Genomic DNA, 17660 nt, shown 5'->3' on the forward strand with positions numbered 1-17660 from the left:
CACGAGTCTGTGCATGGTGAGACTGTGTCCACGTGTTCTGGGGAGTAGAGCTGGGGCAACAGCAGGCCCACAGGGGGCTCATTTAATTTTATATAGGATATGCCCATATCAAACTGGGCCAGCATGTGCCATGACAAGGCATTTTGGAGGCAACAACATACCTAGAAAAGATGCCCAAGAAAATGGGGCTCACTGGGAAGGGGCTGAGACCCGTTAGAAAAGTGCAGGTGCCAAGAGCACTGATAACACACTGCTTGGAGAGGAGTTCATCTGGTTAGACCTTAATACATTTCTGCAGAGCCCCTGCAGTTGTATTATGTTGTGTGGGGTTTTTTTCCAGGTTAGATCTGTGGCTCTTGCAGGCTTCGGGTGCTGCTCGTGAAATTTTAATCAGAGCGCAGTACACCGAGCAAAGAGAACAAAACTGACTGTTCTGCCCTGTAGCCAAAAAAAGAGAGAATGCCAGCAGATATTACCATGAATGGAGTCACACAAGAATACTGACATGCTGTCCTGACTCAGTTTAGCATGTCTGTATTACAGCATGCTAATGCAGCCTGACAGGATGCCACGCTTCAAACCTGACAGCACATGGGGATTAGCCTGTGCCATTTTCCTCTCCCATTCAGTTACAGAGTTGATCTATTCCTCCACAAATGTACCCATGCTTGTCTCACAGAAGTCTAAAATGGTTGAGAAATGCCTGTTTCTGAGTCAGTGCAGCTTTTTCACCCCTTTCAACACCCCCTAACTTCTTTTAGTAAAAAAATATGAACACCACAGCAATAAGACTGAAAATCTTGCTTAAAGCCAAAACACTTTTTAAGTTATGATGTTAAAATCTTGCAGCACAGTAAGAAGAGACAGAAATTATTTTTCTCATTGAAGTTTCTTTTTTGGATTATTTATTTGTTTATATTGAAGTGCCACTTACTAATGATGCTTTAAGACTGGCATAATTTATGGCGGTAAAACCCCAACAGCTGGATCACTGTGTTGAGGGCAATGGGGAAAGTCAGTCTTTCAATGTGGTGCTTCTTGAGCCATGATCTGGGAATTCTCCTCTTCTTCCCACATTTAGGCATTAGGGTGATGCTGAAAAGCCCTCCTGAAGTGCTTGTACTAGCCAGGGAACTAGTACAATTTTGTTACTTCAAGGCAGGAGAAGGGCTGCTTACTCCTGTGGCCAGTTATTTTAGTTAATCCTCCACCCTGAAGACTCAGAGCAGCTGTGGTTGTATTCAAGGAGAGGAAGAGATAGCAAAAACCACTTTAATTGTCTCCATTTCCCCCCTCCCAACTGGTCTGGGAAAAGAGCATGCAGTCCAAGGTGGGAGGCAGCAGCAGATGCTTCCCATTACAGCAGCCAGGGCAAAATGAAGAGATTTAGGCTATAGCTTGAAAATGTTGGTAGCAGAGTTACATGATTTGGTTGCTTCTGCTGATAAGCTTCTGAACTTGATTTTCCAGGAAGGTCCATGCTGCTCTCTGCTATTATGACTGTGTAGTGCTAAAGAGATCTGGAAGGTACAGAGGTGATATGATTCTTTCTGTGTTTCTTTCAGAAGATGACATTCAAAACACTTCTGTCAAGACAACCATTTCTGCAGTAACATCAAAAGCTGGTAAGACTTCCAATTTGCTGTTATCTGGTGTTCTGAAGATTCTGTTGTCTTTCTAGCTTTCAGCTTTTCCAGCTTTTGGGGGAAACCAGGTGAATTATTTCATCCAGGGTGATCATAGAGCAATGTATTTCCCCAAATCTCTTATGAAACTCTGTTGCAAAGAAAGGATTGAAGTATCTTAGTATGGAGACACTTAATTTGAGCAGGCTGGACTTTTTGTTTCAGGTGAAAAAGGTTCTCTGAGTTCCTGTGCTCTCAAGGAGTGGTTCAAGTGAGATCAGAGATTCATAAATTACCAAAGACTCCTAGTTCAAGAGGACTTAACAGAGAAAATACATACTTCACATGTTAAAAGTCTGTTATTCTGGTCTACATCTTCAACTGTCACATTCAGTTCTCTTTATTATGCAGCTTTGTTATGAAAATATATGAAAAATCAATACTTACCATATTTCAATCATGTGAACTTCTTTATTAGTCTGAATATTGAAGACTGCTGCATTTAATAAGTTATACATATGAAAGAAGAAAATGTGGACAGAGTGTTCTATTTTTTGATAACTGGGGATACTAATGAGTCTGCTGTGGAGCTGAAAGCACTGAGATGATGAAGTATACACTTGAAATGCTAGTAATGGAGGTGGATAAGATGCAACCAGGTGAAATATGTGTATATTATGTTTGTTACAGCAAAGGTTTTGACCTGTTCAAATTGTGTTGCAGCTTTTTTATGCAGTTCTCAAAAATCCTGATGTTTATGTCAGCTTAAAAGACACTTCATAAATGTACCTCACAGTGAGTTAACTCTTTGAATGCTTCACTGAAATTTTTCTTGCAGCTTTTTTCCATTGAAGGGAGAGCAATGTTGGTATTTATGCCACTATGAAAAAAGCTTTAGAAACCCAGTATGAGATTAAAACAATTTGTAAGTGTGGAACAAGCAGGCCCATTCCTCGAGGCATTGCTACTCTAGGTGAACAGCTAGAAAACTGAGAGCAGAGAAAGAATGTATAAGTCATATTTCAAAAGTTCCAGTGTGAACATTGCATTTAGAAGTACTTGAGTCTTATGAGAGAAAATTACATGGGGTGCAATGATTTATTCCTATTCTTTCACATATATCATCCATTAAAAATGCCAGAAGATTAGTATGTAGGTAGAGATAGTAGTCAGGTCTTTAGTTGAGCCTATTTAGCTGACAGTAGCACTTCCTGTTTGCATTAGATCACAGAATTAAAAGCTGAACTCATAAATTGATTGGTTATAGGATTTTTTAGTTTCCTGGCTGTAATTTGGTAAGTCCATTCCTTTGGGCAAGTGCTGGGGGTACATGGGACCTGCAATAGGCCATCCATGCACAGCAAGACAAGGTGATTTAAACCCTGCTATTGCTTTAGTGATCTTTGGGCAACTCTTCTCCCATCTCTCATAGCAGCAGTGGCTGGGAAGGGATTCCTGCTGCCTGCAGGTGCCCTTTCCCCTCCCCTTAGCCTCCAAGTCTCACTCCTCTTGAGGACAGAACTAGGAGTCACCTTACAAAGGGCACTGAGTCCACCCCAAGGAATATAATTTACTAGAGAATACTATTCATATCATCCACAATGTCCTAAGCTCTACTGTACTCCAAAAAGGAGGGCCTGCTGGGTGCTTCTTTTTCCCCAGAAATCTGGGTGCAGAGGAAGAAGGTCTGGGAAAGCTGGCCAGTGAAGAAGACTCAAACATGTCTCAAAGTGGGCAAACACGGGGAAAAATTGTCAAAACATTAGGGGAGTCTATTCCCCCTCATCTCTTTACCTGTGGTCTATAAGCTGTGCTCCCATGTGCCACTCACACTACTTTATGGAGATTTTACATCCCTCCTCCTGCTCGGTAGGTATGCAGCAAAGTGCTGCTCAGAGGGGTAGTCCACCAGCACAATGAACCCATCCGTCCATTCCAGGCTCTGTTCCTCTCACCTCTTCCCTTGGAAGTGAAGCCAAGCACCTCTGTATAACCCCCAAAGATGATGTGCCTCTCCTTTAGGGGCTGGCTGGAAGGTACAATTGCTCCCTTTCAGTAGGCAATTGCAGGTTGTTCACAGACCAAACCTCCCCTCTGAAACCAATGATATATACTTTGAATACTCTTTCAAAATGTGTCGGCAATAAAGCTCTGTGAGGGCCAGCCTTTAAACAGAAATTCACTGCCTTGGTAAGAGAACACAGCTAGAGCAATGTGATGTTTATTTAGGCATGATAAAATAAATCCATAATGATGTGAATGCCTTTCTTGCAGAAGGGGAATCTGTGACTACTTCACAAGGAACTTCACAAGCAACAACATTGGCAGCGTCAGTGGTGACAACAGCTACAGTCAGAGCTACAAATGAAACCATCACAAGCAGTAAGTGAAAATCTTTGAGTTAATTGATGCTGTTCTAGTGGTCACTGAGGAAATTAATTAGGTAGTACTTCTTGGCTTGGGAATTTGTTTTACAGGGAGTGTACTCTTTGGTGAAACCTTACAGGTGTGGGCAGGAGCTCCCTTGTGGTCAGACTTAAAAGCAGCTCCAAACTGCACCTTCCAGCTGCATCATCACAGGCTTGTCTGCAGTGGGATGACCCAGCTATGGGACAGGGAATGGCTTTCCCTGCTGTCAATGGGGCCCTGGCCTGTTGATCTTGAATTTCAATTAAATATCCTTTTGATAATCTAAAGTTAGTCTGCAAATATCCTTTTGATAATCTAAAGTTAGTCTGCAAACAGGACAGTAGGTGTATTTTATGAGTGTTTACAAAAGAAAGGAAATAAATGGAATGTCTTTCCTGTGTTAGGCCCCACATCTTCTTCACCTAATGCTACATCACAAACAACACAAGGCACAACAGAAAAACCATCAGCTGTGACTTCAGCAGCAAGTACAAGTCTCAGCACAACAAACAGTAAGTGATGATTTCATTGAGCCATTTCTGAGTCATTCTATGCTACATTTCTGTAAAACTCTGCAAAACAGTAAAAGGAGGTCAAAAAGAGTAGTATGGTGATTTAGGGAACAAGGGCTATTCATCGTACCATATTATATATCTTAAATGAAGCTTGCCCTGGGACCCTCCACAAAGAATATTATACCTTTAGTTTGTAATGGAGGTGATCTGAATCCATTACACAGGATGTTCATCTCCCTGTAACTGGGAGAGATGTATTTGGAAAGGTTTTAATTTTTTACTTTCCTCTTGGTTTGTTTTTTTTTTTTTCAATAAGTATGAAATAAAAAAAAAATTATGTGATCAGAAAGCTGGCAGAACAATACCCCTTTGTTTCTTATTTTTATATGTATTAGAACGCTATGCTTATTATGTTTCATATTATTGGTAGCCACAGTACTGAAAGAGAGGTGGTACTAAATTACTCTGCATCAATCTGGAGAGATACTTTTATTTCCCATAAATCTTCAGAATAGCATGTGTGTTGGCCTGGAATATCAGATTGGATTTTAGGAAAAAAAACCCCAAAAACCAAAAAAACACACAAAAACAAACAAAACCCCCAAACAAACAAACAAACAAAAAAAACCCCCACAAAATCCCCAAACAAAACCTCAACCAAACAAAAAATTAAACCCACATATCCAGCAAGTAGTTGGGTTAATTTTAAATAGTATAATAGCATCCCAAAGGAATTCAGTAAACTTAAGATGGAATTCAGTCAACTTAAGATGAAATTCAGTCTCCCTTGTCTATGATAATGACAGTAAATATTTGAACCTGTCTTCTGATGAGAGCTTTGGAATGCTCCACTTTTTTATTTTTAATTGGCTAAAAAAATGAAGTACACCAGATATTTACCTCAGCAGTCAGCAGTACACCAAGGTACTCAGAATTGATGTTTACAGCATACTGAACTGTTACAAATTATTAGAATGTGACTTCTCTTCCCTTGGTTTATTTGTCTGAAAAAGTACTCCTGTGAAGCAGTCTGCATGCTTTTTTTGTGCAAATTTTCCTTTAAAGCCACCCTCATGGACCCAAGCCTGCCGAGCTTCCTGAAGAACTATTCCCCTTTCACTCCATGGTTTTATTTTCTACTGATGCAGCTTTCCCACTGTGTGTTGTGTAAGGAGTGGCCCGATTGTCAGCCCAAAATCTTTGGGGTTTTGGATTGGCATTTAAATGCCACTGTCAATGAGTCACAGAATACACACAGCCTGGCCAATGCACAAGCTGCTCACAGTGATACCAAAGCCCCCCAAAAATCTCTTAAAACTTGCAATTGTGGCACTGCAGGCCTGTCAGAAGCCCACAGCATGGCACATTGCATTATGGATGTAATTCCTGCTCCTTTCAATTTGGCAGGGGTTCCTGGCTTGTGGCTACCAGAGCAGCACAGCCACCTGGAACTAAACCTTGGTGACAGGTAGAGCTCCTGGCAGGGGAAGGAAAGCTAATGAGGAAAGGCATGCCTGCCAGTGCAGCTTAGCTCCAGCCACTGCTCTGCACTGAAAAACTGCTGCTGGAGGTGTGATGGGCCTGGGCAGGAAGCCTTTTTTTGCTTCCTTTCCATTCCTCTTGCATTCTCTTCCCACCAGGTAGAGTTCAGTCCCTAGCTGCTTGTGTTGTGGTTTGGTTTTCAAACTCCTCATTTTAGCTAAGCCCCCCCCCACCCCCCCAGACTTGTGGTAAAAAAATGCTTGGTAAATTAATCTAAAAACAGGGCTTTCCTGCCTCTCAGTCCCCTTTGTAAGAAAGAAAACTGGCACAGCGTGTCCAGGGCATTAGAAATGCCCTGCATTAAAAAAAAATTGTATCATCTTTTAATGCAAAAGTAGTACTTGGGAATCTCTGTGTGTGAAAGCAAATTTTAGTGGGTTTTTTAAGATAAAATTGTGGTCTACATTTCAAGAAAATCATAGCCTTGGCTTCAGCAGAAAGGAGTGGGATGGGACACAAGGTGTTGGTGCTGGGACAGGGCATGGCCCTGGGGCTCTGTGTGTGTGACCAGCCTTGCAGAAAACCCTCAGACCCCCTGGCCACCATCCTGCTGTTGGCTCCAGCCACCCTGCATTCCCAGCCCAGCACGGGCACAGCAGTTGGGGTGGCCCTGGCTCCATTCCCTGCATCTTCCCAGCCCCTGCCACACGCCAAGAGCTGTGCTCCCTGGAGCCAGCGCAGGCACAGCAACACTCCTGCTCTCAGAATGGACAGGAGGGAAAAGCTGGCTGCTGTCTCTTTTTCACTAGCACTCATTTCTCCCCGTTTTTGCCCTGGCTGCATGAGGCAGAAATTGGTGGTGCCTTTATGACACCTTGAAATTTACTTTTGCTACACCTATTTTTAATAAAAAGCAGGCACCTTCGTCATTTTGTAATGGAAGCTATCCCTTTCTCTGCTTCAATCCCTGCTAAAAGCTCCAGCAAACGATTGCATTCACACAACTGAGATTTGACAGGGCTTCCTGTCACTGCTGCAATTTCTGTGGCTGCTGTCACCTTTTATTATAGATTCAGGAAAAGCCCCCAGTGCTTCATACACTGAAATCATGCAAACATCTTTGCCCTTTATTTTTTTTTTATAAGACTTCAGTGTTCTTTTCCTCTGCAGGCAACAAGTACAATCTCTCTCGCTTGCTTTCCTACCCTGTTTATTATGTTAGAAGCCAACATCAGACTGGTCTCCTTAGCCTTCTTATTTTCAAGATAAGGTGTCAGATCCAAGAGTTCACATTTAGTCAGTGACTTCACTTGTGCAGTTCAGGCCTTTAAACCAAGAATTTGTAGTGTGTCACACCACAGAAAATTACATCTGCAATCAGGATTTCATATCCTGGGACACCTGAAGTTATCAAATAGAAAAAGCAATGAAATGCAACGAAAATTTCTGTTCTTCCTCCCTTGGATATGGAGCAAGCATCTTATGTAAGATCAGTAATCAAGGTGTTATGTGGCAAATAAGAGTGGATTTTTGACTGTTGTGTTTCTGAGTTACACCACTCTCCTGGATGATGATACATTATGGTGCAGTGGTATATTAAATATTAAAAAGTGACAAAGGGAAACAGTGGAGGATTTTTTTTTACATCAAACTACTGGTAATTAAAAAGTAAGTTTTACCTCAGGAACACTACCAGAAAAGCATTCTTGTAACAGGTATTGCTTAATTCTCCTCAGTTTGTTAGCACATGCTATAGGTAAACACTGGCTGCTGAGACATTTTATACAGAGAGAAGTTTTAAAATATGTATTTTGAAATACTTTGGGGTTTTGCTTACCAGAAAACACAAAGCTGCAGAGAGCACCTGCAATCAACTATGGATGTAAACATTAAAACTGAGATCTGTTTGGTTACCTCTCTAGCCAGTTTTCATTCCTCTGAATGGGCAAAAATGTCATTGGGTTTGCTACGATGGGATTTTTCAAAGCTTTTGTGCACTCATTCATGCAAATGGCTTTTCAGGCTACTGATTATGGGGGCAAGGCCTATATGTGTGTTAATGCTAAAAATACAAGCTCAAAGGAAAAGCTTTAGTCTTCCATTTAAAGGAGCTTTTGTGCTGGTATTTTAACATGGTTTAGGTGGAGTTCATTTTGCCCCTTCAAATGTTTCCTTGATTGATTTATTGGTCAAGGAAGGTTTCAACAGACATAAGGATGTCCATATTCTTTGCAGAGCACAGAATATATGCAGGGTGTTTGTGGGTTACTTGAAGCATCTTAAAATGTCAAAACTAATTAGGTAGCAGCTTACTGTAAAGAAAATTCAAACTACTGTCTGGAAATCCCAAAATGTATGTGGATTATACGTAGGTTAAGCAGAAAACCGTGCTAGGATCAAGTGAGGATATGTGTCGAATTTCAGCTAGTTAAAGAAAATTAAGGGTTTTCAAAGCATAGAGAGTAAGGAAATTCCTGAAGCTCAGACAGCAGCTTTGCAAGGCAGCTTCAGGTTCCCTGTTGTTGATTATCCCTTTGCCAAATACGTGTTAACACACTGTCATTTATCTTATCAAAATATCAGCAGGGAGAGCTGCATCACCACCAGAGTTCTGCCGCCGCAGCCATCATCCCCATTCGGACAGCTATTTTACACTCTGTACTGCTTTACCATTTTTATTCGTAATCAGCTGTTAACAACAAACCCACGAACCGATGATGCGAGCTCTGCAGCAGCAGCAGCAGCAGCAGCAGCAGCAGCAGCAGCCGCCCTTGCGCGCTGTGCTGCTTTCCTGCAAGGGCAGGCCCCCCCTGGAGCAGGCAGGGATGGGTGCTGCAGCTGGCGGAGGCGAGGCGTGATGAATGACTGCAGCGATGTGTCAGCGGCGATGGCAGCACTGAGTCACCGCGCCCGCGCCGCCCCCCGCCTGTCCCCGCGCGGAGCACGGGCACCGCAGCCAGGGCTGCCGCTGTCTCCTGCCGCCGAGACCCAATTAGAGCTCGCAGGGACATGAGTTACAGGATTTAGCGAAAAGGCACATCTTTGTTGAGTACATGAGCAGTGGCTGGGTATGGATGCTTCTGTTCCCACAGGCTTTGGTGCAGAAGCTGTCTCATCTGCTAAATGTGTTGGTGGTAGAGGCTGAGCTGTGCATTGGGCATGAGGCTTGGATGCTGCTTCAAAGCCACAAGTCAGCAGAGAATTGGGTTGCTAGGATTTAATCTTGCAGTGGAATTAAGGGAGCCTTACCCGCCAGGTCGCGTTTTCCCTCTGGGAAGTGGTGAAAACTGGCACATGGATTTTTGCCCTGTAGCACCTCTACTTCATCCCTTGACTGAGGTGTTCTCCAGTCTGGCAAAATAAATGCAACAACCTTTTGCCAAGCCCTAGGTAAAGGTGCAAGTCATACCTGGTGCTGCCTGGGTCACTGGGAGAATCATATCCAGGCTAAATTAAAAAATGAAATAAAATGGAAATGCCATCATCCCTCCTCTCCCGATCCCCTGCCAAGGCATATCCAGTGCACAGCCCATGTTCCTGAGAACAATCTGTTCTCACAGCTCCCAAACACAAGAGGAGCACCCGAGGCTGGGTTGCTGCCAGGACTGATAGGATGCATGGAACGAGTGATGCCCATGGGAAAACAGCCCTCTGTGGGGTTACAGGGTAACTGGCTGCCTCCCTCTTCCTCTCTCCCACACACCTGATTGTTTTGCAGTGTTCACAAAGTATCTTTATGTTTGAGTATCTCTGCACTGTTATTCTGAGTTACTTTTCATTTTCGCATGCAATCCTTTTCTAACCTATGACAAGGGAGCCACAAGATGGTTGCTGTTACTGCTGCAAGCCTGTGCATCTTATAGGGAGAGGGAGGTACCTCAGTTTGGGGTTTTTTTCCCTTTTTAAAAATTGATCTCAGAATAAAATTCAACATATAAAATTTGAGTCTGAAGCCATGACAGTAAGAATCAAATATGGAAAAAGTTTGCTTCTTAAGATTGATTCAAAGCTTCCATGAAGAGAATGTAGGAATTGTTAACATTATCAGATCCTTGCACTATATCATAGTATAAAATGAGGTAGAGGGGCTTTTTACACTCCTTCCTACTGTAGGCAGACCTGTGTATTGAAGGGGTACAATGCTGAAGTTCCTGAAGGAACCTGACATGAAATTCTGCTTCTCCTCACTAGAATCCCAGTGAAAGGGGGATCAAGTTGTTTTTCATCATTTTCATGCCTCTACCTCAAAAGACACCGTGCCTGGCTGCCCAGCTTTTCTCAGTTTCCAAAATTGTATGAATCCCCTGACTCCAATGGCCTTGGCTCACTCTCTCTTACTGATTTTTGAAGCTTGCCTTTCTAAGGTACTGCACTTACTGAACAAGAGGGGAAGGGAAAGGCCAAGTTAAAGGTGTGTAGTTGTAGAATAAGGTGCTTTGGGTTCTTTGATTACCAAACAGGTAATCAGTTTCTAGATAAATTGTGTGATGAAGCATTCCTCAAGATTTACATATTGCATGTGTGCGATGTTGCTCGCTGACTGAAACATGTCTTAGTTGTTTTAGTTCCAGTGTTTAAAATTCATATGAAGAAGCACTGAAAACAGTTTACAGCTCAGTAGCCTCTCTGATTTATATCAGACAGGAAGTAGAAAGTTACTCTTGGGCACCTCTATGTTTTATTCAGTAGGCACTCTCTTACCTATTGTTATTCTGAGGTTTGAGCACAGACGTAGGAATTATGGGCAGTGCTGGAATATCTTAAATTTTTTCTGGTCATTCCGTGACCTTCAGTTCCACTGCTCGGGTCATGTCCTCCACCATGGTCTTGGCCTCACCTAAGGCTGCAAATCTTGTGACACAATAGCCTTGATCTCCTGTTGGCTAAGTGAGAGGAAAAAAAAGACAATTTCTTTTTCATACATTAATATTCAGGGATATGTTATTTCCTAGGGCTTAACGGCACAGAATGAAATAATTAATTCTTTGCTTAATTGCAATCCCTAAAAATTATACAGTATCACATTATGTGACAGTTGTAACTGAAGCCTGATTGATTGATTGATTGACGGATTGATTTTAAAATGAAGGAAAATCTAGAGGGCAGTAAGTTGAGCTTCTCCTGCTAATGTTGTTCTTGGTGCAACACTGTCTAACTATTCTAGGGTCCCAAGGGTTGTTTTCTGGCACAGATATGAGGCTGTTTCTATTGCTACAATGTGCTTTGAAGGTGCCTCAGCAATTCCATAGGGATGGTTTGTTCCTTGGGAGATAGTTACCAGAACATGCGGTGCTTTCTTACATTTAGTCTTTTCTATGATGACCAGAGCATTTGTCTGAGGGATATTTCAGGATCTAAGACAATGCTTGTGTAGGTGCCTCTTCCCTGAACATCTCTCTCATTTCCAGCTACACAAGCAAGTGGAGCACAATTGCCACAAAATGAGAGTTTGGGTGCTGCACCTACTACGGGACAGTCTTCTACTTCTACGGTCTCTCCTAAAACAAACACTTCTCCTTCTGGAACCTCAGGTAAGTCTTGAAAACATGCACTTTCTTTCTCTGTACAAGCAGTTAAAAGATGCAAATAATTTTGAGTTTTTTCTTCATTTGCTGTGCATTGTGATGGAATGAGGGCCACATCTCCTTATTCATGCAGGGTACACTGTGTCCATGTCACCTAGCCTTGAAGTTGTGTTGAGTGATGGGTGAACTTCCAAACACTCAGTTGAGATACATGTTGTCATTACAGGAAGATATAAATTACAAATGATAATAGTAATCTTCATATATGCTGTGTGAGGTCATTGTGTAGCATTGGCTGTCAGAGGAGGTCATCAAGATAAATTCCCTGGCTGCAAGGCAGAGGAGACAAAGGAGAAAACAGCTATAATTTTTGCAGTTGTTATAAAATCTGGAGAGAAATTCTATGCGTATTACCAATTAAATGATGTTGTTCAAAGTACAGCATGGTCGCATGCAAGGTCAAAAATGTATCACCTCTTCTCAGCTCAAGTCTGGTCTTACTGTTTTTCTGAGTGTCTTTTGGTGTATATATTCACTAAGAAACACTGTGGTGAATGCAGATGCCAGGTCATATGAATGATCATTTATTATACTTCTAGCTGGCTTAACTTCCCTAGGTTTTGAAGAACCACTTGTTCAGGTTTGCTTAAGGTCTCTTGGGCCTTCCCTTCATTTAGTACTTACTCTTAACTACATGTGTGTAAATCCAACAAGGACAGTCTCTTTGTTTACGTATCCCTATTATTAATAGTAGTGCTTAACATCCCCTAAGGGATACAAGACTCTTTTTGCAACCTCTGGATTGTGTCTGTGGGAGATAAGCATGTGTGTGTACTGTGATTTTTCCTCATAAAGGAGAGGATTGGATATAAAAGTGGAGCAATATGCTCACTATGCACTGAAATGCCTGGAAGCATGCAAAAAGATTAAAAGCATTTTAAGGAAGTTAAAGTAAACCCAAGGCCACTGATTCAGAGAGAAGTCCTTGCAATTATTTCAATAAGCCCATTCCCCATAATGCATATACTGTGACCTGTGGTTACTTGACTTTCCTGTTGGGTTTCATGACTTTTGGCAAATATAGCCCAGTACAGAAACCTCATCATTGCTATACTACAATAAAACATTAAATTATAACATTTTTAATTAAAAGGTCTCTCACTCAGGTAAATTCCCCAGGTTAATATTAAATTGTAATGCATTTCTGACTGTGCATCATGTGTATTGAATTACCTACTACACTGTGTATATAATTACATTTTACACTTAAAATTTGTCAAGAAAGTTTTACAACCTTCCTGGGGTCTGTTTGCAAAAGTCATCATCTTACTCAGCTTACTCTGCTGTAAAACCAATAAATCATCTTGAGCTCAGAGACTACCCAAGATGCCAGAACTATAATTGCCTGGCTGAGACAGAAAGAACCCATCCATCCAGGGGCAGTCAGTCTAGGTATCATTGACATAGCCAATGCTCCAAGTTCCCATAAAAATGCCAGTTCAAAATCACTTCTGCCCACACCAGGATTTCCACACTATCACCTTTCCTGTCTCCTCACAGCACCAGCCCCTGGCTTCTTTCTTGAAGGTTGTATATGCAAGAAATCCCCTTTCTCATCCTGATGTGTTAGGTAGCTTATTCCAAATGGTTAAGCCTTAGACCACCCTTGCTCCCTTATTCCCTTATTCTCTGTATGTGTTAAAAGCTTAAAGAAGAATGTCTTGGTTCCTTCTAAACAGATTTCTTCTCCTCTCTGCTCAGGCCCAGGGGAAGCCATATGCTGCACCCTAATGACTTTAAGGCAATGCAAGTGTGAAGCCAGTTGTTTCATCCTGTGCTGAGACTACAGAAAATGCCACCTCTCTCACTGCCATTAGATTATTTATTTCTGGGTCTCCAGAATTTCACATTCAGGGGCTGGGTGCCTTTTGTTCACCAAAGCAGGGGGCTGTGTGTGCCAAGGCTGCAGCTCTTGGGGGATAGAATAGCTTGCAAGCTGGAGGTGTCTGAGCCACGTCTTCTGCGTGGGAGCTCAGGAGAAGGCAAATTAATGTGATATGGATCCAAACCAGAACATTTCTATTTGGTATGCCCAACCAAAATTATCCAGCTGGCTAAATATGTTTAGTTTTGAGACCATTTTCCATTTTTAAAAAAAATGCCATTTTGGTGAAAGTTTCCTTTCTTGATGCAGAAAAAGAAGAAAGCACATTTTGCAGAGAAATTTCCAATCAGCCATATCAAAAGATCAGGGTGTGGGAGGAGTGCTACAGAGAGCTGGAGAGCGACTGAGATGAGTGGGGGAGCCTGGGAAAGAACGTGTAGGAACATCAGAGAACAGAATTGCTGTATTAAAGGAGATTGAAAGCACCAGCCACAGAGGAGGTGCTGCGTAGTGCTCACCCGGGCTAGGGGAGGCAATAAGGCCTGTTTTTAGCAAAGAGAGCCACCTGCATGCGTGCCATTGACACATGCTGCACTTCTTTAACTTTGGCTGTCATGCAGAATATACCTCCCACTCCTCCTCCACCTCCACAGAGGATTGCTTGCTGATATTTCATTTTCTCCTTTTGTTTAATTAATGAAAAATTGGATATTAGAGTCTAAATACATCTGAGAAACTGCAAGCATTGTGGCTTTTTATTCCGTGATCTAAACAACGAAAAAAATCCATAAAGTAGTATGAGCTTAAGTTCACCCAGCAGGGTGGTAAGATTAAATGATCTATTATAATAAACTGTCAGATGAATCAACCTGCTTCATCTATTGATATCTTTATTGCACTCCTCCAATTATAAATCCTACTCATTTGATTCACAGGAGGCATCTCCCTAAGAAAAATTTTTATGAGTAAGACTAGTAGGGTTTGACTCTATCTGTACACAAACTGCAGGAACTCTGGATAGTGATATTAGATAAAAATTACTCACTGTATCTTCAGCTCCTTCACAAAGAGAGAGACACAAAACCAGAAGTTTCTGGGAGATGGAAAACATAGCAAAGCCTCAGTTAACACTATTACAGATCTATGGTGTGGTCAAGGCAAAAAGGCTTTTTCAAGTTTTTAATTTTGCTTTGATTTATATTGTGGTATATCCCCTCTGAGTAATCAGCCAAATGTATTCGTTTGTTTTGCCAGTGAGCACAGTTGAATGTGGCTGCACTCCAAAAAGCAGAAGTAGCAAACTGCAGGGTATCCAGGCTGCTTAGGTAGCGGCTGTTGGAGAACAGAGCGGGGAGAGTTTAGTTATTGGTCTCTTCCTCCATCTGTCGAGCTTCTCACCAGTGCTGAACTGACTCAGGCAGGTAATTTCAAAACAAACCATGGTCATATGCCAAAGTTTTTATCCTTGTCCTTCTTACTGCACAAGGAGGAACCCAGCACAGCCAGTGTTGCACACTTCACTTTTCTTGATGAATCTGGAAATCTTCCCAGATTATTTATGCAGAGCATCTTGCTTGCAGCCCCAAAGGGGGTAGCAAGCTCTGTACAGGCAGCTAGAGCAACTACACTAACTGTTACCAAGTGAAATGCTGCTTTTCCTTCTGTCCTTCTCTTTCTGGAGAACAGCAGTATGGGAGGCCCACACCAAGAAGGGCACTGGATGGTTATTTGGAAAATGCAAACTGAAAGCACCTGCTGAATCACTCGGATAAGCACAGCTTTGTTTGCATGGCAGGGCTATCTCTGAACAGAGGGTGAACTGGTGCCTTGCTTGCATGCTGGAGACAGGGAGAGAGAGGAAGGAGTGAGATTTTTCCAATTTAATTTTTCATGCTCTAGCAAAACCTGGGTGAGATACCTTCTGGAAAGATGCTGGTAGTATTATTGTGTGTAGGTGTGTGCAGCTGTTAAAAAATAATAGAGGCCTAGAAAGAGAGGGCAGGCAGCTGCTGTAATGTTTCCCCCCTAGGGTAATTTCTGCTCTCTGGGTTTATCAAAGAGGCAAGGTTTGGCCAGGACAGCTACATGGCTTTTGGTTGTGCCAGTGGGTACTGAAGCACATGTTCCCCAGCCCTTCCTGTTTGCAGAGACTTGTGTCACCTGTGCTTATATCACCAGCATTCAGGTTTGAAAAGCTGTTAACTCTTTGAGGTGAACTTGGATATCAGTTTTGGGCTTAGTATGCTTTTTCTATTTATTTATTTGTTTTAATTTGAGCCAAGATGCTTCATCTTATTTGTAAGAATGAATGTAAGGGAAAATGTGCAATTATGTTATCATGTTGGAGCTCTTTCAAAGGAAAGTTCCACAGACTTGAGAGACAAGGTTCAAAGTGACTTCATAGAGAAGTGACCTATTTGTAAGACTCAACAAATAGGTCGCTAAATCAAATCAATCAAATCTTCTGCCTTTCGTTTAGAATATGCACACACAGGGCCTTACAGTTTGCTGGTGTGCCCAGATGCTGTGTGATCACATGGTGTTTTTATCATGGCATCCTACACCTTACAGGCTGAAGGAAAGGCAGTATTCTGGTAATAAGCAAACATATCATATTTGGATGTTTCCTTAATGCCAGGTGTGTGTCCTCCTGCATTGTCTACTGTGTGTTGCTCCTTTGACAAGTGATTTATTAACTTCCTGAAGGCTTTTGCTTGGTAATGTTGCCCAAACATGCTATAAACATTGCCTAATGATTCATCACAGAGATCCTCTTCGAGCACAGTGATATTGCTGTTTGCAGATGGATTGATGAGACGACAAAAAGCTTAGGAAAACAGTCTCATCTGCATTCTAGGAAGCCAGGGTGAGGTAACTGTATACATTCGGGATACTTAGCATTACAAATATTTAGTATGTTCAAGAAGAGCTCTTACTGTTGACTTTTAAGTACTTAGCTTTTCAACCTAAACATACTTTTCATGAACGTTTGTGATTAAAACGCAGTTTAAGTTTCGTCACATGTGCCATTAGCAAAAGTGGTTATTTGCACCCCAGCGGCTGAAGTGATCCATGGTTTTAATTGTGGGTGGAGAGAAGGAAAAACAAGAGCAGCATTCTGGTTTTCAAAGAGCATGTTCACAGCAATAGAACAATGCGTGTTACAGCTCTGCTGGTAGGAGCTGTCTTTGTGCACAGCAGAGAAGGTGTAGTGAGGGTATAAGAATGGATTTGTGCTCCCTGGGGAAACTGGTTTAGAGGAGGAACCTGGGCAGGCAGGGGACAGACTTAATGCCTGCCTGGAGTTACAGCTGCCTTCATGATGTTGCCTCTGTGATCCCCCACCCTGGGCACAGCTGGGACACAGAGGACACAGCCACTCTAATTTCCAAACCTGCTACAGTCTAGACACACAGGAACAGCATGCTAACAACAACAACAACAACAAAAAAAGAAAATGTTGTGCACCAAAAACTTCTGAAGTAGCTGGGGGAAGCTAACAGTAGAGCCACTAAGCATTGTGCCCAGTGCTCTGTAAGGTCAATTTTTTCCTCATTAGCAGTGCCTCTTGCTTCTGCTGCTTGGCAGTCTGCTAGCCAAAAGCACCAAGATAATAAACAAAGATTTCTTTTTAAAGGGTTTTATGACTCTTGAAGATGTGTCTCAATTAGTTTCTTTTATTAAAACACTTACTTGTCAGTTAAATGTCAGCTATTCACTCCCAGGCACTTTTCAATTTTGGAAGTAGGAGTTTTTAAGGAATATATCAATTAATTCAGTATTTTCCTCTCTTGAGCAGAAAAACAACCCAGCATAGACTTTGGATTCTGCTCCCATCTGTAAGGGATGGCTGGAGACTTTTACAGCTCAGACTTTCTGGGCTTAGGAACAGTGTTAGCTTGTCACTCCTGGGGCAGCATCTGTTGTGGGTGTTACTGAGGATGTTCCCAGAGTCTGCCAGTTTGCATGATGTGAAGACTCTGGACATCTAAAACAGACACTAACAAACCTATTCTTTCTGTTTTATTGCAGGCCTTCCCATGAGCTCTCCAACACATTCAACAAGTAAGAGCAATAGAAGAGGTTGCTCTATGCACAGTGATGAAAAAGGCTGGTGTGGGGTGTGGGAAGGACAGCCTCAGAAAAGGAAATGTTCAGGGAGCAAGAAGGATCTAGGGGAATAATGTACCTGAAACACAGACCAGAGGAAGAGTGATGT

General features: G+C 42.2%; 1 protein-coding gene across 2 annotated transcripts in view; it reads left to right on the forward strand.

Moving 5' to 3' along the window:
- Positions 1 to 17660, forward strand: part of EMCN (endomucin) — a 55115-nt gene that overhangs the window by 16013 nt on the left and 21442 nt on the right. The window contains exons 2-6 of one of the 2 annotated variants that reach the window (XM_071431850.1): positions 1566 to 1625; positions 3900 to 4007; positions 4439 to 4546; positions 11440 to 11562; positions 17474 to 17506. In XM_071431850.1, coding sequence (XP_071287951.1) covers positions 1566 to 1625; positions 3900 to 4007; positions 4439 to 4546; positions 11440 to 11562; positions 17474 to 17506 — 432 coding nt within the window. The remainder of the gene's footprint in view (positions 1 to 1565; positions 1626 to 3899; positions 4008 to 4438; positions 4547 to 11439; positions 11563 to 17473; positions 17507 to 17660) is intronic. The other variant, XM_071431851.1, reaches the window with a different exon arrangement.

Source organism: Agelaius tricolor, unplaced genomic scaffold, assembly GCF_023055355.1.
Source record: "Agelaius tricolor isolate 1412-34295 unplaced genomic scaffold, bAgeTri1.0.p SCAF_8, whole genome shotgun sequence".
Taxonomy (NCBI): Eukaryota; Metazoa; Chordata; class Aves; order Passeriformes; family Icteridae; genus Agelaius; species Agelaius tricolor.